Raw genomic sequence first — 27,435 nt, forward strand, 5'->3', positions numbered from 1 at the left:
ATTTATTAGAAACTCTTATTTTAGTATTTTTTGAATGGTCAGAGTGCTTTCTTTGCAGTGAATGGGACAGCATATAATTCTGATGTGCTTTTGGCAGAATCATAATAAAAGATCCAGATTTTCTGATTAGTGAAGCAGTGTGGCATCATCATGACAAAGAACAGAAGAAAAACCAACCAGCATCCAAAGATGAGCTTAGAAAGTCCTCAAAAAAGATTAGGGAACTGTTCCTGCAAACTACTTAAAACTATATTAAACGCTTTCCTAGAGTTCAGATTGTATTAAAGAATTAAAATATATATAAAGAAATGAGCAGTGGATCCAGGCTCTTGCTCAGCACTGAGCACAAGTACTGATTGTTTTTTTTTTGTATGTAATTTGTATAGTATTTTTTTCTCTCTCTTATTTTCTTTTCTAAATGTACTTGTATATTGTTCACATGTTGAAATAAATTACCAATTATAAGAAATAAGTATTTTAGTTACGTTTATATAAAGTATGAAAAGTAGTGCTTTTAGAAAGATGTCAGAAATTGTGGAAGTGTGTTTTCACCACAGTATTTTGACTTTTTTTTTTTTTTTTTTTTTTTGCCATTTTTAAGTCTAAATTTTGAGTCAAGAACTTTAAATGTCGGAGTTTTACCCTTTTTTTGGGGTAAGTTTTGAGTTATTTTCTCAAATGTTGAGAAGAGTTAGTAAGCCCCAGACAACCCTAATCTTAATCACTAACCCTAACTTTGAATTATTAAGTTGAAATGTCGAGATAATAAGATTTTGAGTAATTTTGATGTGGTAAAAAATTTCTGTGGTGGAAAAAAATGCTTCCATAAAAAAAAGTATTTTCCGTTTGACCATACCTACCACACAACAACAACAGTCAAGCAGCATTTATTTGACTGACTGAGATGTAAATAAAACTTTATTGTGCCTGACAAATATCTTTCAAAAAACTGTTTAAGAATAGAGGTATTAAATATTTTAAAGAATTACATATAATCAGTATTTCAGTTATCTCAGGACAGTACCGCATCCACAGAGCCAAATTTACCCGCTTTAAACTTTTACTCATAATATTTAAGCAAACTGAGCATTACATTAAAACAATTTGATCATCGTTTGCTGTTTTTACTAATAAACAGAAAAAGAAAACAACCCCGCTAGCTTTTCAAAGCCAGCGGGTTTTTGTTCACGCCCCTCCCTCTTTACGTGCTACCTTGCACTACGCGGTGACGTAAAAACGTGACGCGCAGGGGTGGAGCTTGTGACTTGCGAAATGGAGATAGGAGCTACCGGTGAACACAGTCCTCTGTGTTTGAAGAATTTGTTGCCAAATCGAGCAGAAATATCGACAAACGAAACCAGCAACGTCGATCACAGCCGACCGGGCGAGACCACAGCAGCCAACGTATGAAAGTAAGTACCTGCTAGCTGGAGCTAGCCCTTCAGCTGGTGTTTGTTTGTTAGCCACCTTGTTGAAAAGTACAATTAGTCAGGCCAGGAAACTAAACGAAACACGTTGTTGTTAAGTCTTCACCTCTTCCAAGTGGGTGCTCATATGTGGTTGTTTTCGATTGTTATCAAACTGGTTCAAGAAATGCCAGCTAAAGCAGAGAAAAACACATTTACGCGGTGTTTCTGGTGGAGAATAGCTGTTAAAAGTGTCTGTAACAGTAAAAGGAGATTTAAAGTGATTGTCCCTGTTGTGTTGATTGTTTTGAGACTAGCTATGTACATGTAGATCATCCTGGCTTTTTTAAATCGTTTTTTTTTTCTTTTGCTGAACTCACGCATCCTGCTTGTGTGTTATTTATAGCTTATTTGCTAGTGCACTTTATAAGAGGAATCTATATTTAAGACTGGCCACAAAACCACCATTACATGGGGAAATTTTTTTTAGGCCAAAAAAAATTAAGAGCATGTTCTTTGTCACATATTGTCTGATTTTTGCCTGAAAACCCCCGTGTACATATTGTTTACAATAAGGAAGCGCTGACTGGCAAATTCTGAGGTGATATCAATACTAAATTAGACCAATAACCAATTTCGTGGTGGATTTTGGTCCTGATATTCAGCTGATATTTGGATGCAGTCATAGTTTACACTTTGTGCTGAGTATCAATACCCTTTTTCAGTTGCTTTGAACTTTCACAAGACTCAATACACGTGGACACTTTTGGGTTTCGTGTAGGTGTCACTCAGACAGTGTTATGTCATTTTCAAACTAGTTTTAAGAACTGGTGGAAGAAACCAGTCAGTCAAAGTTAAATTAAAGAATTGAACTGACAGTGGTTTAACCAACTTCCAGTATTTGGTTACTGATAACAGGGAAGCTTGCAAAGCAGGAAACAGACTAAACAGCATACTTTTAGTCCTGTGAGGTGTACTATGAAGAAAATTCAACATAGCTGGGGTTTCCTTGTGTCAACAAAAACCTGAAACCCCAGTTGGCGTTAACGGGTGTCATGATGGTGATTATCAGCGTTATTGGTTAACTCGGGCTGCCTGCTTTAGGCTGTGAGCTCTCTCACGTAAACAGCAGGGTGTTATTTTTGCACAAATTGGACCGACTGAGTATGGCCTATTACAAATAAAATAAAATACAAAAGGTAACATTGGTGCTGCAAATCGGTTATGCATTCATTTCTAACATGACATCTGCACATTGACACTGCAGCTGGTTAAACTGGATCGCTTTAAGCTTAGCACCTTTAGCTCCAGCACTGCCATGTAGCCTAACAAAGAAGACGTGGAAATCACTTTAGTTTTTGATTAGATCAAAGTGAGATTAGTTGTATTAATTGAAAATTATGGGTGTACTATTATCTGCATTTCCCAGCAGTGTAAAATGCACTTGGCATCTATATTAGGAGCAAGCAGGAAAAAAAATTGATGCACTTTCTGCATCAGCAGTGGAATAGAAATGCTGCTGTAACATGTCTCCACAGCTTCCTTTGGGCTTGTTAGTAAGATGCAACTCAGCAGGTTGCATTTAAAAGGTATTCCTCAGTGGAGAATCTGTATCACTCTTGGATTGTACTGTAAATTAAAAGAATCAGTGAAAATGTGGTGCTTGCAGCTTATTTTAAACCAGTTAATGTATTCATTTCTCTGTCAGGGTAAAAAGAGAGCAAAAAAACTGTGACTTTAAGCTTGCATGTTAATCTCACTTCACACATGCTCCCCTCTGTGGAAGAGTGGCTGCGGGCTACTCATGGTAAATAGAAGTGTGAGTGTGAGAGTGACTCAGTTAGGCTGAGCTGCCCAGCTTCTCTTTCAAAGGGTGATTCATGAGCTCATGACGCCACTGGTGAAACTTTCTCAATGTTCAAAAGGTTTTAACGCAGCTGATCTGATTGTTTGCTCCTCTCTTTGCAGTGCAGCACTCGGTAGGATGATCAGTAATCACGAAGAAGATGTAAGTACCTTTTCTCTCTCTCTTATTTAAATGTTTTAATTTTCAACACAAGTTCTGCTTTCTACACATGTTCACACTAGCCTTTAGCTAAACTGGAGAACAACAGACTGATGGGTAAAAGCCTCTGTAAAAAACAACGTTTGCAGAAGAGGCCTGTGTCGTGCCAACAGTGTGGTGGTTTCACAATAATGACACAACACACATGCAAACAGCACTGCTGACACGCTTTGTGTGTCTATCTTTCAGGAGTTTGTGGCAGTGCGGGTTCAAGATCCCCGCATTCAGAACGAAGGCTCCTGGAACTCCTATGTGGATTATAAAATATTCCTGCATGTGAGTATGAAAATGAACCAGCAGCAGAAATGTTTGGCCACAGCGTTTGTGGGTGATTAAAGATTTTCATTCAGGTTAAAGTTTTGGACCAAAAAACATAAACACCTGAAGAGAACACGTACAGTTCTGGGACATCACAGGGTTTTCTTTCCACACTTTAATTGTAGTAGTGATTATAGTGCAGATAACAGATGAGCATTACAAGTAGTTTTATGTCAACATACGTCTCCGTTTGACTGTTAACACATTAAAAAAAATTTATTGTCTTTTGATAATCATTTATAAGCAGAAATGTGTAGTTTAAACTAGGTTATATCAACTAATTAAACCAGAGTCATAATTCAAAGTGAATGTGTGTTTAAGCACTGCTGCCTCAGAGCAGGAAAATTGTTGGTTTGAATCCATTGGTCCTCATTGCCGGTAATAGGTTGTACTCATTCCCGGTAGGTGTTGGACTTCACTGGACTTAATTTTTTTTCACTGATTGGGATCAAAATTGTATGGACAGGATTTCTGGGTGTAGCCAAGTCGCAGCTATGAGAATTGGCACCTCCAAGTTTGAGGTCATAGTTCTCAGCTGGTTCACAGAACCCACTACAGGTCAGGGATGAGTTGTTGCTGCAAGTGCCTCCGTTAGAGCTAGGGTTAGGAGCTCGGTCATTTGAGAAGGACTCAGAATGTAGCCGCTACTCCACCATATTGAAAGGAGCCAGCTGAGGTGGTGCACTGTCTCACTAGGATGCCTCCTGGGTGCTGGTGTCCAACAATGAAGAGGCAAACTCAACACATGCATGAGTCCTCCCAGGAGTTTTGGAGGTTTTGGCTTCACTGCATGCATGCATGCATGCCTGCGTGGATGGATGGAGTACTGCAAACTAACTGTTTGCAGTGATTACAGTGCAGATAAAATGCAAAAAATACACAGACTTGAATGTTAAATAGTCTGTGACACATAAAGACATTTCTCCCTGAAACAACACCTCAAGGATTTCCGCAAACTTTTTTAACAGATAAGAGTATAAAAGAGTCGGGGCTTTACCGCTCCTTGAATGTTTTTTTTTTTTTTAGGGGGGGAGGAGTTTCACGTTGTTATGGAGACACCAGCCGTGCCGAGGAATGCTGTTTCAGCAGCAAGGCTTCATGCCTGGGCGGATTTCCTCTCTGTGTCTGTGTGTTTGTGGGAGCTGACTCATGATATTGGCTAAAACTATGCAACCTCACATGATCTTACATGGGTTTGTTTGTTGTCGACATGTTATTGTGTTGCATAGGTGAGACAGTTTCCTCAAGAATACTTTTTTTAGGACAAAAGTTAGCACTTTTATTGCCTCTTACTTCACAGGAACTATAAACCTGTCCAACATTTAACTGCCTAAGCTCTCTCTGTGTCTAAATCTAACCAGGGGTTTTCCTGCATATAAACATTTTTGCGACCCACCAGAGAGGTTCTGACTTTCCAACAAAGGGAAATCACAAGTGCTGTGCATTTTTCTATAAATGGGATTTAATTTAAGTAGACGCTTGAAATACATTCCAAGTGGCTGAAAGTAAAAGCGAATGCACAGATCTCTGTAAATTTAAGTGGACAAAGCGCATTCTTTGTCCTAATTTCATGCATAATTCATAATTTCCCCGCTCAACTATTACTTTTAAGGTCCCAAGGGGTCTTCTGGGTGTTAACTCTGGAAAGCGTGAGGACTTTACATGTGTTAAACACGACCTTTATCTGTAGAAGGCCAATATAAAGGATACCTAATGGGGAGATGCAGGAGGCGACACATTATTGTTAGGCAGGCGGCAGAAAGCTCTAAAGTCTTTCTCTTATCATCTTTAAGAAGTTTAGATCTTTAGCAGCACTTTTGTTCACCTGTTGGTTGAAATTTAAAAATTTTAGCCCATTGATCACCCTCGGTGTTTTATATCAGAATCAGCATACTTTATTAATCCCTAAGGAAATTATGTGGGTTACAGTTGCTCCAGTACAGTAACAGAGTCGACTATTTAACACTACAAAATGTTACAGATTTACACATTTAAGAAATAGCACAATATATAAAAAATACATAATAATATATATCAAGAATTGACAGAGGTGATTAGAATGTACCAGGTCACAGGTGTTGGTAGATTGCTTATTAATGAATGAATGAATAATACATTTTTAAGACGAACACATTATTCTTTAACTAATTTGGATTAAAGAAACGACCAAAGTTAAAATATCATTTTACCACAATACCTTGTTTTGTTTTGCTTTTTCTTTTTCCCTGAGGGTATACTTGCAGATGATATTTATCACATTTTCCATGACCTTTGTAATCCTACCTGCATCACCAAAGCGTGCTGTGGGATCAGATGTCAGGACCTTGTAGCGCTTCCGTTCTTCTTTCTCTAAACTTGTAGTTTTGACATTGTTTGCTCCTAATTCAATTTTATTTTACATCTTAAAAAGCATGAATTTGGATTCTATTTGTTATTTCTTTAAAAACCACGGACCTCGTTGTTATGTAGACATGACTAGAAAGTGTCACATGTTACTGGAACAAATCAGACATGTGATAACTTCATAAGCTCAGCAGCAGTTTCACCAGCTGCAACATGACTCACTAAAGTCACAGCATGAGTGTGATCATCAGTGGCATGAGTTTACTAAAAACCTGGCCCGTATGTAACCCAGCCACTGGCCTAAAAATATCTGACTCTTTATTATGTTTTTAGGCAGGACTAAGTGAAATATTTGGGGATTATTATTTTCTGTTTTGAAAGAATCTGCATTTCATGTAGTTTTGAATATTTCCGGCACAGAGAACAACACCTCTTTCCCCTTCTCTTTCTATTGGCGTCAGGCTATTGTGCCTTTTGATTTTAATTATATTATGAAAAAAGCCCTCAAAATATCACCAACGTTCCCATTTTTAATACTTTTTTTTTTTTTTTTTTTTTCTCAGACCAACAGTAAAGCCTTCACAGCCAAGACATCCTGTGTGCGGCGGCGGTACAGTGAGTTTGTGTGGCTCAAGAAGAAGCTGCAGAAGAACGCCGGTTTGGTGTAAGTCAGCTGGTCCAGTTTTGTTCTGTTCTTTGGTCCTCATAGAGATTCAAGAGCTTTATTGTCAATACAGAAGTATACACAGTGTACAGTGTACCGAAATTCACCCCAAGCCTCCCACGGTGCATTTATTAGTATATAAAAGATATATCTCCAAGAGATATAAAACTAGACATTATAAAATAAATAACGTGCTAAATTTCGGTACAATAAAGGGATTAAAAAGGTATTAATTAGTAACTATACAATACTATAATGATAACTATACAATATTAACTGTACGATAAACAAAGACAGGACAGAGACAATACAAAGTGGATTGTGCAGCGGTATTGAATACCAGGTTCAAGTTATTGTCTGGATATTATAGACGAGATATGACAAAGATGGAGATGAAAGCAGGTCGCCACCCAGGGTTTATTAATCCCAAAATAACAATCAGGAAAAGACTTTTAAGCATCCTGGATTTCCAGAATGCTTAAAATAAGAATATTTGTGTTGTTTCTTTTAAAGTGCTTTACACAACAGAGTCAGTTAACCCCCACCCCCCTTCTCTATAACAAGATGTACAAACCTTATTTAGAGAAATGGACATGGAATCAACGTGGATGACTTATTTGGGACTTTAAAAAAAAAAAAGTCTGGAGAAACAAAAAGCAACAACAATTAAACATTTTGTGTAAATGTCTGTTAGTGATCTAAGGCTGTCTTTTACAAAGATGCATTGTGTCTCATCTAGTAGAGGGATGCCTGAAACAAGACTCCATTTAGCTCTGTGAAGCATGTTCCTCCTTTCCTCTGACTGTACACTCACTGGATTTGCATGTGTTAACTGGTGATTCTGATTAGAGGGTTAGGCCTGTGATAGACTGGAGTCCTATCTGAGGTGTACCTGCCTATTTCTCTGTGATAGCCGGATACGCTTCAGCCCATGTTAGTGGTTAAACGGTTAAGAAAATAAATGGATGTACATTAGCTGCTCTGTGTGGAGCATTTAGCAGCTAAGAGCCAGATATTTACTGAAACAAAATTAAAACGGGACTGAACAGGAAACTCATCTGCTTTAACGTGATTCTACTCTGCTCATTTCCAGCTCCATGTTTTTATTGTTGGACTTTATGAGATAAGCTTTGTGTGATTCACAGATATGTCTGAAAGATCCTTTAATCTCAGGTTTCTTCAGTGATGACACACAGAACCAACCAGAAAAAAAAGTGCGACTGAGTGCTTTGGTTCACTGGGATTGCTTATAGAAACAGTGACCTCAAATATGAGGATGCACCTCTGGAGCAGTGTTTCTATGCCAGATTTAACATAATTATCTCCACAGACATGGATAATTATTATTATTTATCCTTACAGACCAGTCCCAGATCTTCCAGGGAAATCCTTCTTCTCCTTCAACAATGAGGACTTTTTGGAGAAGAGAAGAAAGGGACTTCAGATTTTCTTGGACAAGTCAGTTCTCCTTCTTCTAAAATCAGTATTTGATCGTCTAAACAAGCATTTTCTAATCTTGTTTTACCTCTGTCATTTTTTTTCTTTTTGTTTTTTTGTAGAGTGGTGCACATGACCGTCTGTCTGTCAGACAGCCAGCTCCACCTCTTTCTACAGACCCAGCTGCCAGTCGGTCACATCCAGGACTGTGTCCAAGGCCACACCCCTTACTCCGTGACAGATGCCATCCTCACGTATGCCTCGTCCAATCAGGGACTAGCTCAGGCACAGGAGGACGATTTGATCAAGGAGCCATGTTTGACCATTTCTTACGAATCAATGGAAAGGTAAGTGAAAAAGATCAGAACGGTACCTACAGAGATGATTATGCATACGGGTGTATTGCAAACAGCAACCAATGTCACAGGCTAAAAACAATGACTGCAGTACCTCTAATGCCCACTTGAGGCTCACTCCAAAAGTGAGCCAATCTAATAGACTTCCATGTTAAAACCTGAGAGTAGATATAACATGTCTATATGTTTGTCCATCATTTATATACAGTCTATGATTGTAAACAATAGACTATTTATATTCACCAACTGAGACATTTGAAGCCTCAGCATTAACATTTAGCAGCTACCATGTTGTTGTTGTTGTTGGTGTTGTCATCGTTGATGTTGTTGTTGTTTTTTTAAGCCAGCAGCATCCATATTTGCACAAGAGGATTGAATTTTAAGTTTTCCTAAATAACCAATAAAAAAATCCAGAATTTCACTTACCAAAAGTCACAAACTTATTAGCTCAGTTAAACACAAAGCAGACAATATTAACAGATCACTTTAAAAATACTCCAAAAGTACTACAAATATGGTGGAGAAGGCCAGGTGAAGTCTAGAAGTTTCCAAATCGATGAGTTAAAAAAAAAATTACCCAAAGAGGCCAAAACCTTCTTTTGTATTAGACCATTGTATTTTTTTTTCTGTAGTAAAGTTGGGCATTTTAACAATGTCTATGGGGGACTGACTCATTTGCAGCCAGCCTCAAGTGGCCATCCGGTTGTTAAGTGATGACGTGACGAATCCTACTTCCGGGTCTAAAGTAGTCTGCGTTTAATATGGCTTTTGTATTGTTAACATGTTTAATGTTTTGTATTTTCTTCTATTTGATCTCAAAAAGCTCCTAAAACAGTCAGTGATCACTGTTGACCTCCCTCGGCTTTTATTACCACTAATCATTTATTTAAGATCAGTTTTTAAAACCTTAGGATGTAACTACAGCCCAGCCCATGCAGCAGTATATGAATGACTAACCTCGTATTGTGGATGGATTATCTCAGTTGTTCTCCTGGCTGAAGTTTGGTCCTTTTACAGCATCCTGCCATGCGATTACATTTGTTTCTGACCACCGAGAACACTCACGGTAACTTTTATCGAGTGGGAAAAAAAGTTAGCTTGTTTATATTATGCTAACATAGCTGTGTCGCTAGCGGTCACGTAGCACAGCATTATATACCAGCTAGCCCAACTTCAGTAACCCTACAAACGTCACTGCTGTTTAGTTTTCTGTCTTCATTTATGTTGGAAGTGATAACAGAGCTGTACGTTTTAATTTGTTTCCAAAACCCCGCAGTCAGGACATGCTATATTGTATTTAGATAGAAGCTAGCGAGCTAACTCCCTGCTAACTTCTAACTCCGTTAAATGTCATAAATTCCGTTTTCATGGATGCCTGGATGTTAAACTCAATTGTTACACCTGGTAGAGCAGAACGCTGATCATTTTATTAAAGATGAAAGACTTTAGACAGTTTTTCAACTCTCAGTAATGCCATAGTGATCGTTTGATATATGGACCTGCAGCGGAGTTTAGACCCAGACACGGCTAGTGACGTCAGACTGAACAATCGGATAACAGGAACTGCAGATTTTTAGCCCTACATGTTGCTGCTTGTTCTTAATTCGGCTGAATGTTGGCAGTTATATAGAGCCCTTTCTTCTTTATCTTGTTTAACACATTACAAAAAAAAAAGATGGAAATTGTTGGGATTGGATGATTGATTTTGTGATTTATTTATTTATTTATTGGATGATTACTTCTCCATTCTGGAGTTTTTGTGCTAAGCTGAGCTAACCAGCATAGTCTCCGTATTCTAGAGCTTTTCCTTACACCTCTCCCCTTTAGTAGCAACGTATCAACTCCTCATTAAATGTATAAAATGTTTAAACTGAACAATTTCTAAACCCTTGTTCCTGTTTTCCTCCACAGCCCGGCTCCTCATCAACCTTGCCAACAACCTAATGAGACCATCAGCCCGGAGCTCGTCTCATGTGGTGACGCTGACCCTCTAGAAGGTTTACTGGAGGTCCATGATCAGGACCATAGGAAGAAATGCTCAGTAAGGATTTCCCAGAAGAGCAACCATCTTGAGGCCGTTCTTGAAACGGTTCTTGAGGACAGCGGCCCATCAGAGGCAACCTTTTATCTGGGGGACAGTCCAGAGAGTCTTAGCTCTGCTGAGCAGATCCAGCAGAGGTTACAGACTCCGGTGGAGGTGCACACGTTCACGGGGATCGGCTTTGAGGACAGTGTGATCGATGGGAAGATTGTTTTACCTCCAGGTGAAGAAGAAAAGGTGGAGCTGCAGGAGAGTAATGAGGATGCTCATGAAGGAAAAGTCAACTGTGAGCCTGAAAAATGTGATGATTCTGAGAAGATTTTAGATTTTAAGGAAAATAACTGTGATGAACACATTTTAGGAAGTGATGCCAGATCTCAGGAAGCTATGGAAAACATCTGTACCGAGAATCCCGTCATCTCTGAGGTTAATGAGGTTCATGTTCTAGAAGTCAACGCAGACGACCAAAAAGGCAACAAAGCAGGAGGTAACGAGGAAACACTGCTCGAATCAGAAATCAGTGACGAGGCCCACATGTTGAACGGTGTATCTGCGGTGGTACAGGATGGTGATGACACACAGGAAGTGGATTTTGCTGGCAACAAAGATGAAAGCGACGAGTGCGACACGGTCAGCTCCTCTCTGCCATCTTCCAACGACAGCATCGTGAAGGTCAGTGATGAGGAAAGCGTTTGTGAGGAGGCAGACGACTCGATCCAGGTTGCAAACGACTTTGTGAAGACTCCTCCTGAAGACGCCACTCGCTGGTCAGATGTGGAGGCATCCAGCAGGAACATCATGGACCTGCAGGTGAACGGATATCCTGATGAAAAACTGCACCTTTCTGCCCAGGAGGATGAGGACCTGCAATACACCCTCAGTGACCTGAGTAAATCTGCAGACCTTAACTCTGCTGTAACTGCGGGATATCTGACTGAAAATGGAGACTTTAGTATCTTAGCAACCAGCCACGCTCGTGGATTGGGTGACGGTAGATGTACCGAGGAGGAAGCCACGCTCTCACCTTCAGAGGAGACTCAGGAGGTGGAGGTGCATTAGTTAAGTCTTCCTCTAATATAGATCCACTGAATCAAACGCTCGGTTCCAAACTCTGCCCATCGTACACAGCGTCTTCATATCGTCAGGGTTACGAGACACACCTCACACTCTCAGTCATGTAGGTATAACACTTCCAAAACAGCATGAATCTAACATTAGAATTTCTCTGTTATGTACCGGATCTGATTTCCCTCCTGACTGCTTCACTTCTCCATTTGGCTTCAGTGAACAGCAGAAGGTGCTCGAGTTAAGTTTAGGTTCATACTCTGAGGCCTTTCAGTAAGGAAACAGCTGGGGCTGAATTTAGGCAAAAATATCCACCTAAATTAAAGGATAAGTTCACATTCCTTTGTGTCTGTATTGAAACTTAGTGAAATTTGTGGTTCCTGTTCATACTGACCATCAAGAGACGTTTTCCTGATTTAATTAAAGAAAAAAACAACCAAAAATGCTAACACAAGGTCGGGGTTTTTCTTGCATATGAAAAAATTAGTGCCCACTAAATTGATTTTGGCTTTCTACTAAAGCAAAATCACCAGAACTGTGACTTTTTTTCTTTCTTTTTGTAAGTTAAAGCATGTTAACACAGAGTCTTTGCATTGACTTTGACTCTTGAGGCCCATTTTGAGCCTAGAAAAACCCTGGAGGGGGTTAACTTGTAAACACAACACTGCTTCCTACAGTGGACAGAGAGAGTGGAAATTCAGCACTTAAAAGATCAATGTGAAAAACCTTTATTTAAATCTCTTTGAAAAGGGGATCTCTAAATTCCCAATAAGGAGAGGAGGAATGGTGAAAGCCACTAAAATAAATAATCAGTGGACACATTTTTCTTTCACGACAGACATTGAACGAAGTGAACTTTTCTCTAAATCTAGAGTTCCTCGTCACATTTGGAGCCTCAAATGAGACCTAACTGCTCTTTAAATGTGCTTCACATGCTGTTAAATAGTTCTGTTATACCCGGCTTATATTAATTCTTCACAGCTTTCACTGTGCTGGTCACTAACGCAGGATGATACTCGGGCTGAGAACAAGCATACGCATAGTTCAGTCCCCGTACACACGTCTCTGATCATGTGTTAAACTGGTATTTATTACTGAAGGATGAGAGGGGGAAAAAACACACTTAAGTCAACCTGTGAAATGCACAGAGGCTCCTGTTTGAACTTCTGATCTGTAACAATGTGATTCCTGTTTTGTGTTTATACAGCTTCATGAAGTAGAAATGGATGCCTTGCACCTTTAGGGCCATGACATGGTTTTACACACACTAAGAGTTTTTACTTATAATTTATACACTCCATTCAGGCAAGATGGGCACAGGTTATTTTTAAGAATAGTTTACTCTTCCTCACACATGTGAGCTTTAACTCCAGCGGGCCTTTTTCCACAGCAGACACCTGTGAAACACGTCAACTGAGGTTCATCCAAAAAGAGGACCTGCCCTGCGTGAAATGTAGCCATGATTAACACACCTGTGTTTTCCTCTCTCCACAACTCAGTGTGTCTGAAATCACTCATTACTCTGTATGCACTGGATTTTATGATGGATTTTCCATCTATCTGCATGTAAAGAGTATTATTGCATGCTACACAATGCACTTAAAATACAGCAGTTTTGTATTTTCGAATTCATTTTTATTTCAATTTTCTTTCCTTTTCAGTGCAATTTGTTGATTCCCAGAGTGGGTTTGAAAATGTTCACTTCAGTTTTTATTAGTGTCAGTGTTGATTTTAGTTTACTTAAATATTAAAATATAAAGGATATTTGTCATTGGTCAAATTTTTTTTTTTGGTTTTACAGTACAAACTTTTCCCTTTTGAGGCAGTTAGACATCCTAAATCTCAAACAACAAAAAGTTTACCAGACAAACACTGAAGTTAAAGTAATTTTCTTTTTATTTCTATTTCATTTTAATCATCATTATCAATATAATTTCAGTTAGTCTTGATTTTATTACACAGAGTTTTAGTTAAAACTAACAACCTTGGGTTAATCATAGAATATGATTAGAATATGAATATAGAATTTTATTTATATAAATTAATATTAATATTTATTTTACTTAACCTCAATTAACAAAAAAAAAGAAAGGAAAAACAAAGCAAACCTAATCTGGAAGCTAAAAATAAATTCTAGTAAAAGCTAAATAAAAATACAAAGGTACAATAACTGAGTTATCACTAAAAGAAATCCTGTAATTTATCAGTTATATCAAAATTTTTAAGCCTGTTTGATCACTGAAACGTCCAGTGTGATCGTGCCGTCGTCCTCTGGCATCGTAATGAGCGAGTTCAAACACATCCTGAATGCCTGCTGTGGAAATTCTGGTCGTCTTGCCTGTAACCTGTCTGCATCTTGGCAGCGACGTTGTTCCCACAACACTTCTGCTTCTTTTAAGCTGCATTTAAAAGGGACCGGCAGGTTCTATTTGTGAGGTTTCGCACAGAAATCAGACTTTATTTTAATAAGCTGTTTGCATCTAAGCTGTGGAGGGATTTTAACGTTTCACTGGTTTTGTTCCTGGTAATAACTACAGGGGTTTATTTTGAGTTTTGTTTAAATACGGATGTCAAAGAGTACGAGGGTAATGTGAGTGATGGTATCCATGTACATGTGCACATGATTATTTTATTTTATTTCAATAAAACCTTGTCCTCTTTACTGTCATGACATGTTATTAAACAGCTTTTTACACATGACTCAAGACATTGAAGCAAGCCTGCCACCTAGTGGCTCCAAATAAACAGTTTTAAAAATCCCCCTTTTTCTTTAGAACAGAAACAAAAGCACACAATATTTTATTTTTAGTATTTCTGAGCAGAGTTTACATTAAAATACTTTACATTACTGTTTCTTATGTCAGTTATGAGAAAATTATTTATAAACTAACAATCAACGTCCTGTTTTCAGATTTATCCAGTGGATTCATAAATGCATGCATGCAACATTCTTAATCACTCAAAAGTGCAGCTAATGGTGCTTTTAATTATTGATGTGTCTGTCATTTTATTTGAATTAACACATTCACTGTTTAGTTTGGCACTTCTCTGAATTTTCTACACAGTGGTTGAGACTTATAAAGAAAATGAGAAATCTCACATTTAGGACGATTGATCACTTATCAAAACTGATAAACAGACTAATTACTCCAGCTCTAGTGTGCACTTAGATTTTTTTTTTCTTTAAACAGGCTTTTATAAATGGCTTATAGTGTACAAGAGTAAGTACAGCTGCAGCAGGTTTAGGTGATAATATAATAATTTACATTGGTATAAAAGGGGAATAATTTTGAAATGCCAAACGCTTATCTGACAGATGTGTCAAGAGTAATTCATGGCAGGACGTGCTGGCAGCCGCAGCGCTGTGAAGAAAAAGAAACCGTATCAGAGAAGGACGCATTAATAATTCAGTGTTCATTTTAAGCTGCACCTATCTGACTGCATTAGGGAATCATTTTCTTAAATAGGACAACTGACGCTGTAATCATGCCTCTGTTGCATATATTTATCCTCGCCCATTGCCCGTTGCAGCACTCGGATTGCTTTATGCAGTACTTCTTCCAGCCAGCAGATGCCATAAATGGCAGGTCAACGACTGCATATACCTCAGTGGCAATCTGGATGAGTACCAGGGGGACCGTTTCTGTGTATTAGGCCACAGTAATGGTCCATAATGCTGATGATAAGAGAGTACCTCGGTACCTGTTGGAGCTCAGAGGATGTAGGCAGGCTGCAGGAAGTCCTTGGGGACGATGCCCACGGTGCCGTTTAGCTCGCCGACCCACCACCCGTGAATGTTGTACTCCTGGGCCCCAAAAAAAAAGAAGAAACAGAGCGGTGAGGCTCAAAGGGCGTCTAGGAACAGGTAAACAAAGCGGGATCAGGCATAAAACCTGCACTTTGATACTGATACTGATTTGACACACCACTGAACACAAGAGGAGACATTTGAATTATTTTAACACAGAAACCCAGAGAAAAACTATCAGGTTACAAATGCTTAAAGTCAACTCTGGCGCAGGAAATCCAGGCGAGCGTGGTCCCGTCCACAAAGAGCCATGCGCAACACTCCTAATGGACACTTTTGGTGTATTAGCCTCCAGGGTTTTCATTAAAAAATGAGGCAAACGGTAAACAAGGCTATCGAGACAGCGAGTGTCTACAATAAAACAGCTTTTTTTAACCGCTCCAAAGCCATCGCCACAGCTGGCCCGTTTCCCCAGACTAATTATAACGAGGGTTCATTTCTGTACTGTGATTAAAAAAACAACACAAAAAAGACGGATTATTTCACGCGCATGTTCAGAGAAAATATAAATGCTGGTTGAAGGTGACCGATTAAATCCACTGTGCCTCAAAAAAAATCCCATAAACACCAGTTTTTTTCATTACTTATGATTACAGCTTTTATTTACAATTAGGACAGTTCAGAAGCATAATAATGGGGATTTAAAAAAAACCTGAAACAAGCTAAGAACAAACAATAAATATCGATCTGGAGGATGTATTGTGACTGAAAACCATATGAGTCTTTGTGCAGATAAGAAACCCCAGAAATGTTGATTTTTCATCTGCTGAACTGAAAGAAAACATCCTAGAAGAAAAACCCTAAAAATATAATGTAGACAAATTTATTTGAGGCTAAAATTTGGCTTTAAAAATTAATAAATAGAGGTTGAACATATGCTTTGGTTATCATGGAGGAAATCTACTAGAATCTCTATGAAAACAGGGATTTTTTTGTGTGTGTTTATTTGTAGCTGAAAGAATCGCAGTTAACTCTAAGCCGAATCAAATGTAAGTAAGTTAATTGATATACACTTATACAGGGAACACAGCAGTTTGCACTGCTTCCAGACCTGTACATTGAAATAATGAAGCTGCTTATTTAATCTGCTTCAAGCATTTAACGAACATGACTGAACCGCTGCATGATGATCTGATCACAGCAGCCGGGCTATGAGTAGATCTGTACTGGATCAATATTTGGAAAGCGATCGGCTTGGCAGTGGGGGCACAAGCCACCCTGCTGGAGCAGAAACCCCAGTGCCACTCATCTCTCCTCTTTTTCAGACCCGACGCGATTGTGCGGACAGTTTATCACACACGTGCAGACACATATGTAAAATAAATTGGTGGGTTTTTTCCGCTGAGTGCATGCCTCAGATTCAGGTTCTGGTTCACGCGCACTCTGTTGACATGATGAAAAGCATCGTGTAGGAGGTTTAGCCGATCATCCGGACCTGACACCTCTCTGCAGCCAGAGGAATGAGGCCTGCAGCTAATGAGCGGTGTTTGGACAGCGAGGATGGATGAACCGCTTAGACGGTAATAAACCACAAGGCTCAAGTGTTCTAACAGCACAAACAGGTACCCACAATAAGCAGATTGTCCACCCAGGCCTCATCGTTTTCCCCCTGCAAACCTCTCTGACAGCTCTGACTGGGATGCTCCAGTGTGCTTGGCTCTCTGACAAACTGACAGTTCGCTGTGTCTGAGCTCATAACGAAGGGGAAAGTTAGGGCCGAAATGGCCTTTTTATGCTCCCCATAAGACCGTGCAGGGAAAAGCCCGGTTGCGGAAAGCTGGCTCCGGTTCCCATTCGGAGAACGTGAGGAGAGGAGGAGGAGAGGGCAGACAGACGGACGGTGGGGGGAGGCATCGGAGAGAGGGAGCGAAACAGTTTTTCTCTCCCTTGGGGGCGTCGCAGCACTATTCCACCAACCGTAGTGACAGAGAGTTTTATTTATCTCCGCGGCCCATCTGTGCAGTCGGTCTCAAATTCTCCCTGAGAAAGGTCTTTTGGATTATCAGCGTCGCCATTTTAATACAACTGCTACATCACGGAGTGGGTGCCAATGGCGGTAGAAGTCTGTCAGGCGTGCAGAGTCCATCTTCCTCACACTTGAAATGGGTTCATCCAGAGTACACCTGCTGTAATAGGGACATTCCAAAAGGCTTGCAGACTAAATTATCCAAATGACAAAAACTAGGCTCCTCAATGCCCCCACTCCCCACCCTTCTGTTTGTTTTCCTCTGGTTTTTTTGGCTTTCAGGCCGTGAAACTCACAAACGGGGCACAGATAAACGTTTGGGCTCGGGACTAAAATGGAAGATGTTCCCTGTGAGGGGGAAAAATAAGGTTTCCCTGAGGGGTCTGACTTCTGGGAAACGTGTGCTGAGGTGACACGTATCCGAGGCTGTGTTTGCTGCAACCTGGGCGCAAATTGAAAGGGGAGGAGAGGTGGTGGTGGTGGTGGGGGGCAAACAGCGCCGTGTCGTGGCGGCTGCGGCACGCTGACTCGCTGACCTCCCGGTGACTCCTCCACCAAGAGGAGAGGTGGGGTGGCGGTGGGGGAGAACGGGTGTGGGCGGGGCTGGCACTGAGAGTGGGTTGCCATGACAACACCTGCAGTGTACCGGCGCAATCGTTTATTTACCACTCAGGGGGCTGGCTAATGGTGGCATTCTGATAGGCCCATCGCTCACGGCTCCCCGACCCGCAGGACAGATTGACAGCTACCCCGAGCCTCGAAGCGGGGAGAAGGTGAGTCGAGGTTGGCTGGATGTGGCGACCGAGAGAGACAGACAGAGGGCGGTGGGCGAAGGCAGGTGTCGTGTCACGCCACCATTATCCGCCTAAACAAAACACATCTTCAATATTCGTGTCAGGTAAGAAAAAAAAATCACCTTTTTCACGTGTAAAAATCTGCACGGATCCTGACCACATGTTTTCCTCACACACATGAAACACACACACACACACACACTCGTGCAATCCCAAATGCATACAAACTAGGGGGAGTGCTAATAAGCCTGACACATGAGGCATCTTTCCTCGGCCACCAGCTGACTGAGGCAGGCCTTGGGCATGATGGAGCGCAGGAAGTCTCTCATTGCCCTGCCGCTGAACCCGCCGCCTGGGTGTTACAATCTCTCCCTCCCTCCCTCCTTCCCCATTTCCAACCCCCTCCTCCACCTCCTCTTTTTCCTCTCTTCCACGTCTCTCCTGTAGCAACCTTTCCGCCTGCATCCTCTCTGTTTTTATTCCCCGCTCTCCTCCACATGCACTGCAGCTCTCTGCAGTTCTTCCATCACTGCTGACCCTAATAAAGAAACATGGACACCTCAGCCAGGCACAAGCACACCATCTGTAACCTGTTATCAGGTTAGCAAGCCCTCCTCGCCGCTCACACAGGTACACTTCACAACTGATAACACCTGAAACTTCAGGGTAGAAGGATCTTCTCTTTATTTTGATGGGGTGGGGAGGTCGAAATCTACTCGGAAACACGGATGATAACTCGGCTTAACCAGAGATGGAAATGGCTACTTGGTGTCCATTTTTTTCCAAGTGGGCTTTTAATTAAATCAGCGAATTGGCTTCAAATTGGAAACATGACAGAGCATGAGAACGTTTGAAAATATCTCAGGGACGATGAGATTTAATAAAAAGAAAACCTACTCGCTCCTTTCTAATGCACGCCTGGGATTACAGATAGCTCCTTAACTTAATAGCAATTTAAAGTGGATTTGTGTATGCCACTGAGTGTCTGTAATGATGGCTGTTTACGCCGCCCCTCATTTATAATAATTAAGCAGAATGGATTGGGGGGTGGGCTGCTCGGACGCTGTTCTGGGCTATTGGCTTGGGCTGAATAATGACCTACTGTAGTTGACCGGGGGATGACCGCTGCCTCCTGCATGACCCCAAACCCCAGACTCACCCCCTGCTACTTTGGGTGGTAAATAGGATGTCTCTGCCTGTCTATAGCGTCTTGGTGTCTATGGCCACAATAGCAGCTAGGGGTCTTTAAATGGCTGTGTGACAGCGAAAAGGAGAAAGAGAGAGGGGGGGTGGTGGACAGGGTTCACACAAAAGAATAAAGGGATCCCCTCCTCTTTGTCTCCCTGGCTTGACTTTTCCCATCTGATTATTTGACCACTTTTCCTTTTCTTCACTTGCTTTCAGTTGGTGTGGCCTGCACGCAGAGGGCCAAAAGAGAACATGAAGGCAACATGACGAAAAACTGTCCCGGCTAGCAAGGACACAACATGGAATATATAATTTAAATTGTGAATATCCGAGTTTGAGTTTTACGCAATTATACCCCTCAACAAGTACATCTATAAGGACGTAAATCAGCTTTCAGTGGTTGTAAAAGTTTTCATTAAAAAAAAGCGATTAAAAACCACCACAAGGTGTCAGTGGTGTCCACGTTCTCATTGTCTCTAACAAGCTGAACACTTTGGCCAAATGTGCAGTGACGCTTTTCTTTGGGAGCCGCACCGGATTGGCTGGCCGGCCGCCCTCTCTCTGGATTTTGGTTGGACGGGATGGAGGAAGAGAGGTGGTGGCGGCGGCAGCAGCAGCAGCAGGGGCAGCACTTGCCAGAGTTTTAAGGACCCTGGATGGGTTTGTGCCATAAATCTCTTCCCACTCCATCCCGCCGTTCTCCATGAGTGCCTGTGGGAATACAGGAATGTGACAGCTGACCTGTAGAGCCCACGTCTTTTGATTGTGGATCCATAAATTAGAGGGCAAGAATGCACCTTATGGCTTTAGAGACAAAGCACTACAGGTACTACATGTGTCAGCGGGAAGTGGAACAATAAATTTAACACATTTTAAATCCTACTACAAATAATATCCCTTTGCATGACGCCGGCGAGGCGATGATGCCGTTACAGCGCTCCTGATGTGGCTGAAACATCTTTGCAATTTAAATCTAAAATTGGAGAGTGTGATACTGCAAAAAAAAAAAAGAACTGCGCTCACCCGTATTTGTCATCACACACTAAAATGCCAGCGTAAAGCCATAATGTGCATCAGAAAAATGCAAGCTCTCAGAAATGAAATGCCAGAGCAAAAAAAAAAAAAAAAATCACATGATGGATTTCAGCGTGCGTTTCTACCTCATGTTTCAGCGGGCTGAGCATCGGCGGAGGGCAGAGTTAGGCATCGCTGAAACCAGGCGGCACGGTCTGCGAGATTAATTCTGTTGAACTAATGGGATTCATATGAGTTGTGAGGTTTCTAATTTATTTACTTTGTCAGTGATACACACACACACAGAGCAACACACAAGAGGGAGGAAAAACACAAATACAGTAAAAATGCTCCCACTTTACAGTAAGTGAGAGATCAATAATGATGGATGAGGGCCTTTTATACAATCGGCATGTTCTCCTCAGTTCACAGCCATATGACACCACGCCTGTGGCTATCCCATTCTGCACTTCAGCAGTCAATCACATCGCAGCTTTAAAAATAACAGTTTGTTAGCACCATTGATTTAGCACTTAGAGCGTGTCCTTATTACCTTGTAATTATGGTCAGTGTTGACATAACAGCACAGACAACCAGGCCTCCCACCCTCTGAGAGAATTTATGGGCCCTGGTTTTATTACGGCCATTTCGTGTGCCTGGGTCCCCCGTTAAGCGACGGGCTTGAGTTCTAGCCAAGGGCCCGTATTTCACTCATCGAGGTCAGGGTCCTTAGGAATTCCCCCCGTAAAACTGAATGCCGCTGGGGGTCTGCGTGTACATACAGAAGGCACAGGGAAGCCCTCCCCGAGGGCTCATTAAAATGAATAGGCGATTACAGGCTATAATCCAAATAATGCTATTCATGAGGTGAATGTGATGCTATTAGGACGCAGAATGGGACACGGGTGGAGTCGTGTCGTCACAGTAAACCAAACATTCGGAAGTCGTGCGGGCATCACCTTTAAATAATTTACAATGCTCGCTTGAAGTCTATTAGGAGGCAGTTAGGGCGCTCTCTCGTGGTCTGTCACCTTGTTATGACTCCAGCGTCCAGTTTGACAAAACAAGAGTAATCTCTGTCATTAAGATTGTGAGATACAACAGCAAACTCCTGCCTCCAACCTGGACTTAGTTTGCCTTTAAGGTCTTTGGCGAGGCAGTAATCTGATGCATACAGTGAAAAGTAATAACGGCGAGTGAGGCCGAGGCCATCTGAGGCGGATCTGAAGCCCAGAGCCAGGACCCCTTTGTCTCCCCGAGTACAGTGCTTTTGTCATCGCTGTGAAAAATTGATGTGGCTGTTTTGACATTTCCCCCTATCAAGCAGCACACGCAGACAGACGAGCCTGGCATCTCATTAATCTGCCACTGCCAAAAGAACTGCAATTATAAGTCCATCTTCTGCGAGGGGCATTTTTCACCTGTGCTTTATCTGTTGTTATAAAGAGGAGGCTCACATTCCTTCAACACAAGCTGACACAATTCATACATCAAAATCCAAAACCCTGACCTCTTTGAAAGGATTGTTGCACTGAAACTGTTGTTAACCAAAAAAGGACAAATACTCAAAATTCACCACAATCTACTGGTGATTAAAGATGCAAGAAATCATGACACTAAATACATAATTTCCTCATCTCTAAGCTCATAATTACTTACAAAAGAAAAAAAAAAAGAGTTCCTTCTTCCTGCCTCTCCTCTTCAGATAATTTAGTCTAAACACACAACATGATGATTCAATTTGAAACCAACCAATAGCAACAGTGTGGAGACAAGTCCCTGCACGCAGCAGAGTAAAAGTACCCAAATTACAAGCCATCGATTTCCAGTAGGATGTCTTTTTCCTGGTAGATACTCCGCATGTAACTACACGATGGCCATAAAACACAAGGAAATAGATTGAAGGAAAAGAGCTGAGATGCAGGATGGCTTCACCTGCAGTTTCACGTCAGACAGAAAAGGAAGAGCCTCGCATGGCTGCCTACTCAATTAACCCCTGTGATAGAGGCGCCGTAATGAACAACAGCACCATTACGCAGCACCCGAATGGCACTTCACCCTAGTGGCCCGCGAACAGACAGCACCGCTGTTGGTGCTGCACCAAGATGCTAACGGACAAATCTAGATGCTGGAGATATCAGCATGTTCAGAAAGTAAATGAGGACGAGGTGATTACTGGAGTTGATGTTGTTTAACCCTTAAATAATTGCACGTTTTACACAACTGCATCCTATCCTAAACTACTGTAATTGGTCCAGTAATTATATCTACGAGTCAAGCGTGCAATCGGGGACGGATTTCCATTAGGGACGATCGAGGGGAAAAACAAAGAGTTGTGAAAAAAGCCTAAATAAGCCCTCGGGTTATTTTGTGCTGATGGCGATGCTGACCTTGCTGATGATGTAGATGAGATCTCCTCTCTCGAAGGTCAGTTCGTCTGACTCGTCGCCCTGGCAATCCCACAAACCCTGGTAGTAGTTGGAATAATCTGAGGACCAAACTGAAAGGAAGCACAGGGAACACATTTAAATAGAAGAAAGCAGGACGTAGATGCAGGGAAACTTTAGGCTGGAATAAATAAGTTACTAGACGGAGGCAGAAACCTTGTTTGCTGCTCTTCTCGTCGCTCTCATCACCTGGATTTCCAAGTTCTTCGTCTAAACAAACAAAAAAGGAAGAACAAGAGTATTTATCACAGGTGTAGAAGTAGGATTACTCATAATCACAATTACTTTGGTCAATGCTCAAATCATGATTTAATCATCAAAGAAGAAACTTGTCTTTTTAACCCTCACGTAACAAAAATATGACATTATTTTTTAGTGTATATTATACCTGTATGGCTTCCTTTACCTATGAAAGACATTTTACAAATTGAATGTAATTAATTGTGTTTTATAAGATTTTATTTTGCTGAAAGAAGTTCAGAGATTGCAGTTCCACCTACTCTTCATGTCACGTTTAGATGGGATCTAATTATCAGTAATAATCAGGTAATAGTGTCATATTAACAAAAGCTATATGTGGCTGTATTAGTCTGTATGTAACAAAGTATGTATGTGACATTTGTCTGGTTTGGATGGGATCTATTAGCTGATCCTAATATCCCTGAAAGGCTGTCCACATGCATGTCTGCACTGGCTGGTCAAACCCCAAGTACTCCAGGTTATCTCTGAATCTTGTTCTAGGCCATTAGCCGTGGAAAACATGACAGTGCAGGGGAAAGTTACACTAAAATCAAAGCTTATAATATTAAAAATCACCAGAACAGAAACTTCCATTAAAAAATTACTGTAAATAATTAATAGCAGGAGAGGTAGATTAACAGAATTACAGTAGCAAACATTTTAAATGAATAAAACATCACAACAGTGCATTAAAATACATGACTGACCCCACTCAGCCACTTGAATTTTAACTTCAACCAAAAACTAAATAAATTAATGCAAAACTGAACCAAGTCTTTGCAGAGGCAGATGTGCTGAAAGGCAAAACCAAAGAATCCGTGTTAAACATTTTATATTGCTCATCTTGTTTTATTAATTGCTTGAAGCCAAAATTGATATTTAAATTAAAAATTCGACAAAGTGTGCAGCCCTATCCAGAACCTAAATATTTTAATATCAGTGTCTAAAAGAAATACATTTAATTTTTAATAATAATAAAAGGCATTACCTGCTGGTGGCCTGACTTTAACAACTATAGTTTATAAATAATTTATATTTGTCCCACGTGTTAACGAGAAATGAACAGCAAAGAAATTATGATAGAGCCAGACAAACAGAAAAATTAATAAACTGGATCATTTGCAAATCCCTGATGAATCTCAGCATGACACAAGCTGTTAATTCTTCTTTAACTAGGATGAACTCTGGCGTGAGGATCAGCCTATTAAACCGCAGGCGGGAAATGTTAAAGAAGAAGAGTTTTTTTTAAGCCACGCGGAGGCGGACATGTCATTGACTGCGGGGCGTGGCACCCGGTGGTCTGAGAGGTGACACGGTGATATGCCTGCCCTCTGTCTCCCACATCCATCCTCCACACAAACCAGCTGACAGCAACGCCACAACCCAGCAACACTATCCACCTTCCAGCACAGGCTGCACCTCTGCTTCCAGGAAGAGCAGGAAACACGAACCACACACACACATGCACACACATACACAAACAGACACACACCATGTGTCCAGCTTGAATGTAAAAAGTTTAGTTTATGTATACATGAGGGATGCCTTTGTCTTTCCCCGTTGCTTTCTTTCTTCAAACAGATAATCACAGCTTTCTTTAAAAAAAATAATAATAATAAATTTAAAAAAGTACAAACTGCGGCACTTTGTTCCTACACCAAATGATCCAAAAGATAAAAAAATGAGATTTTAAATGTGCTCGCAGCGGGTCCAAACATTTGTTTGGTGCTCTTCGACTGCGAGCATCGTTCCATCGAGAGGCCACCGCTATGGGCCAACGGTTTCTATATCAAAGTGATTTAATTTTCCAGTCAATAAAATCAGTCATCAGCATCAGAGCCAATACCAGCCGCTGCTCTGCATTCTGCCTGCAACTGAGTTTTGCTGCGACAAACTGACATCGCCTAAAAATGGATGCTGCAGTCACGGATGTCATTTTGCAAGTTTGCAAACTTCACTGCCGTCAGCACTCGAAACACATCAGAAGGAAACTATCAAATAAGACATTGTGAGACTTCCTTTGCATTCCAATTTAAGAACACGAGTGGAGGTCCCTTTTAAAACTTCATCGGTAGTACCATGTTACGACACCGGTGACAGCTGGGAGCCTGGTGGCTCAGCGGTTAGCACTAACAGGGCTTTCTCCAGGAGCGCCTTTTCTCTCCTGCCCTACAGGAGACAGTTTATCCTCTCCACCCAGGACACTCTCACAGGACGTTCTTCCTCTCTCTTCCTGGTTAAAGTCACTAAAAGGTTACTAATCTATTGTAACTATTTTAGGGTCTTTACCTTGCAATGTGAACCACCTCGAGGCAACTGTTGTGGTGATTTGGCGCTATATAAATAGAATAGAATAGAATTAAAATAATCAGCTAGCATAGCAATCATAAAACATTAAAAAAACTGAGGTTACTACTACAGCAAGCATGCGAGTATATCTAGGCAAAACTTGTCAAGTCTCTTGTCAGGTCTGCACAGACAAGTCTGAAGAGCCTACAGATCCAAAAGCTGCCTCTGAATAAACATTTTAAGAATTAGATTACAAAACTGGAGCTGAAACGTGTTCAGACCTCTTTCCTTTCTTTCCTGCTGCTAACATTAGCACCACGAAAACCGGCTGGTGGTTACATGTTGCTCAGGTTGAGTGGTTATACATCAGTTTATTCGGTTGCAGACGGCATTTTCTAAACCAAAGTGCAGCAGAACAGCGCTGGTTTTATGTCGTTTAATAACTTTCATCACACAAAAGGAGAACCATGCCTCCATCTGCTGGAGCTGCAGCCCCGGCCATATTAGAACAAATAACGTGACTAGAAATGAATAAAATTGTATATTTTTTAGAATCATCTCTGGCTTTTTTGCTTTTATTAGGCAGTAAGAGATGACAGGAAGGTGGGCAGACAGTATCGAACCCGAGCGCATCGATGAGTATGGCGCACGAGGAATGCATGCCACCAAGGTTAATTCAGTTGGATTCAGTTTTATTTATGTAGCTGCCTCAAGGTGCTTTATCTTGTAAGGTAAAGAGCCTACAATAATACTAAAGCAAGTGACCCATGAATAATCAGTACAACCCACAAGTGTTTCCATATCATAGTAATATCAGTAATAATCAGGTAATAGCATCATATTAACAAAAGCTACATCTAGCTGTATTAGTCTGTATGTAACAAAGGGTAAAGCATGGATTAATCAAATATTACATTTAATATACAAGACTGGTAACAAAACTGGATCATTAAATTATTATTAAGCCATCCTTAAATGTGTTTCCTTATTATTACATTCAGGAAGGAGGTTGTGAGATTGTTTCTGTTTGTTCTGTTTGTTTGTTTTTAGTAGGACTACTTGGAGAGGATTTGAGGTGGGTCTTTGCTCAACTGAGAAATTATGAAGTTAATGATTAACTTCTAGAGTCAGTGGGAATCCAGATTTGGATGTGGTTGTAAAGAAAATGGAAATTTGGGGCCATGCCCTCACAAATGCATCCAACGTCAGAAACTAATCCAGATACAGATCTTTCTGGATGCAGGGACTTAATTCATGCCATTATGCAGAGGCAGTTTTCACCCTCCTTTTGTTTTTGCCTGCTTTTATCCCGAAATATAGATTTCAGTTTCATATTATCTGTTGATGATACCAAGCTAGGTTATTACTGTGGTTTTACCATAATTTTTATCACTCTTAACCCTCTATCATGTTATTTCTAAGCTGTAATGTTTTGTTGTTCTGTTTTAGATAGTTGCTTTAATTTACTATTAAACAGCACTATTTTTAAATCATACACAGCTTTCACAAGTGTCACAATAATTTGTTTATTTTAAGGTCAGGGGGAAAAAAACCTAAAAGTAAACGTGTGCTATATGAAGACATTTTTTACTAATTACAAATGGAATAAATGCTTCTATTTGCAGAGATAGAAAGGTTCCTAAATGCAAACATGGCAGCTGATCAGTGAAAATTACTCCCAAATTGAATTATTGAACAGTCTGTAATCACTGTGTAAAAGCCGAGCAGAGGGAGGTGCAGCATGACTGATAAGCGAAGGGGTGAGAAAGTGAACGAAAGAGCCCGTCATTCGATATGCCATCTGTGGTCAGGGTCGGTACCTCTTCCCAGATGGCTCTGAACGCCGGCGTGACAGTTTGAAGACTGATTCCCCTCTCACCAGTGATTTTGGCAAAGGTAATGTACTCACTGAGTGAAACTGAATCTTGATGTATCTTATCTAATAGAACGAGTGATGGACGACGGCCCTGAGAAGATCGGATCACCCCCTTTTG

General features: G+C 40.8%; 2 protein-coding genes across 5 annotated transcripts in view; one reads left to right on the forward strand and one right to left on the reverse strand.

Moving 5' to 3' along the window:
• Positions 1 to 1,240: 1,240 nt before the first annotated feature.
• Positions 1,241 to 14,363, forward strand: snx11 (sorting nexin 11). The gene is made up of 7 exons (XM_004565846.3): positions 1,241 to 1,412; positions 3,375 to 3,414; positions 3,661 to 3,747; positions 6,696 to 6,796; positions 8,159 to 8,254; positions 8,356 to 8,580; positions 10,501 to 14,363. The coding sequence occupies exons 2-7, from the start codon at positions 3,391 to 3,393 to the stop codon at positions 11,687 to 11,689; spliced, it is 1,722 nt and encodes a 573-aa protein (XP_004565903.1). The 5' UTR covers positions 1,241 to 1,412; positions 3,375 to 3,390; the 3' UTR covers positions 11,690 to 14,363.
• A 114-nt stretch (positions 14,364 to 14,477) lies between these two features.
• The window catches only part of skap1 (src kinase associated phosphoprotein 1), a 38,690-nt gene continuing 25,732 nt past the window's right edge, over positions 14,478 to 27,435 (reverse strand). For 3 of the 4 annotated variants that reach the window (XM_076887704.1, XM_076887705.1, XM_004565848.5), the window contains 4 exons: positions 23,069 to 23,122; positions 22,856 to 22,965; positions 15,398 to 15,500; positions 14,478 to 15,057 (listed from right to left, as the gene is read on the reverse strand). In XM_076887704.1, the coding sequence (XP_076743819.1) occupies positions 15,408 to 15,500; positions 22,856 to 22,965; positions 23,069 to 23,122 (257 nt within the window). In that variant the 3' untranslated portion in view covers positions 14,478 to 15,057; positions 15,398 to 15,407. Of the gene's footprint in view, positions 15,058 to 15,389; positions 15,501 to 22,855; positions 22,966 to 23,068; positions 23,123 to 27,435 lie in introns of all 4 variants that reach the window. The other variant, XM_076887706.1, reaches the window with a different exon arrangement.

Source organism: Maylandia zebra, linkage group LG8, assembly GCF_041146795.1.
Source record: "Maylandia zebra isolate NMK-2024a linkage group LG8, Mzebra_GT3a, whole genome shotgun sequence".
In the NCBI taxonomy this organism is placed as follows: domain Eukaryota; kingdom Metazoa; phylum Chordata; class Actinopteri; order Cichliformes; family Cichlidae; genus Maylandia; species Maylandia zebra.

Excerpts from the sequence above, each read along its gene's own strand:
- snx11 (XM_004565846.3), top strand. The coding sequence starts at position 3,391 with ATGATCAGTAATCACGAAGAAGAT. Across the intron at positions 3,415-3,660 it reads TCAGTAATCACGAAGAAGAT|GAGTTTGTGGCAGTGCGGGT; the intron begins GTAAGTACCTTT and ends TCTATCTTTCAG. Across the intron at positions 6,797-8,158 it reads CAGAAGAACGCCGGTTTGGT|ACCAGTCCCAGATCTTCCAG; the intron begins GTAAGTCAGCTG and ends TTATCCTTACAG.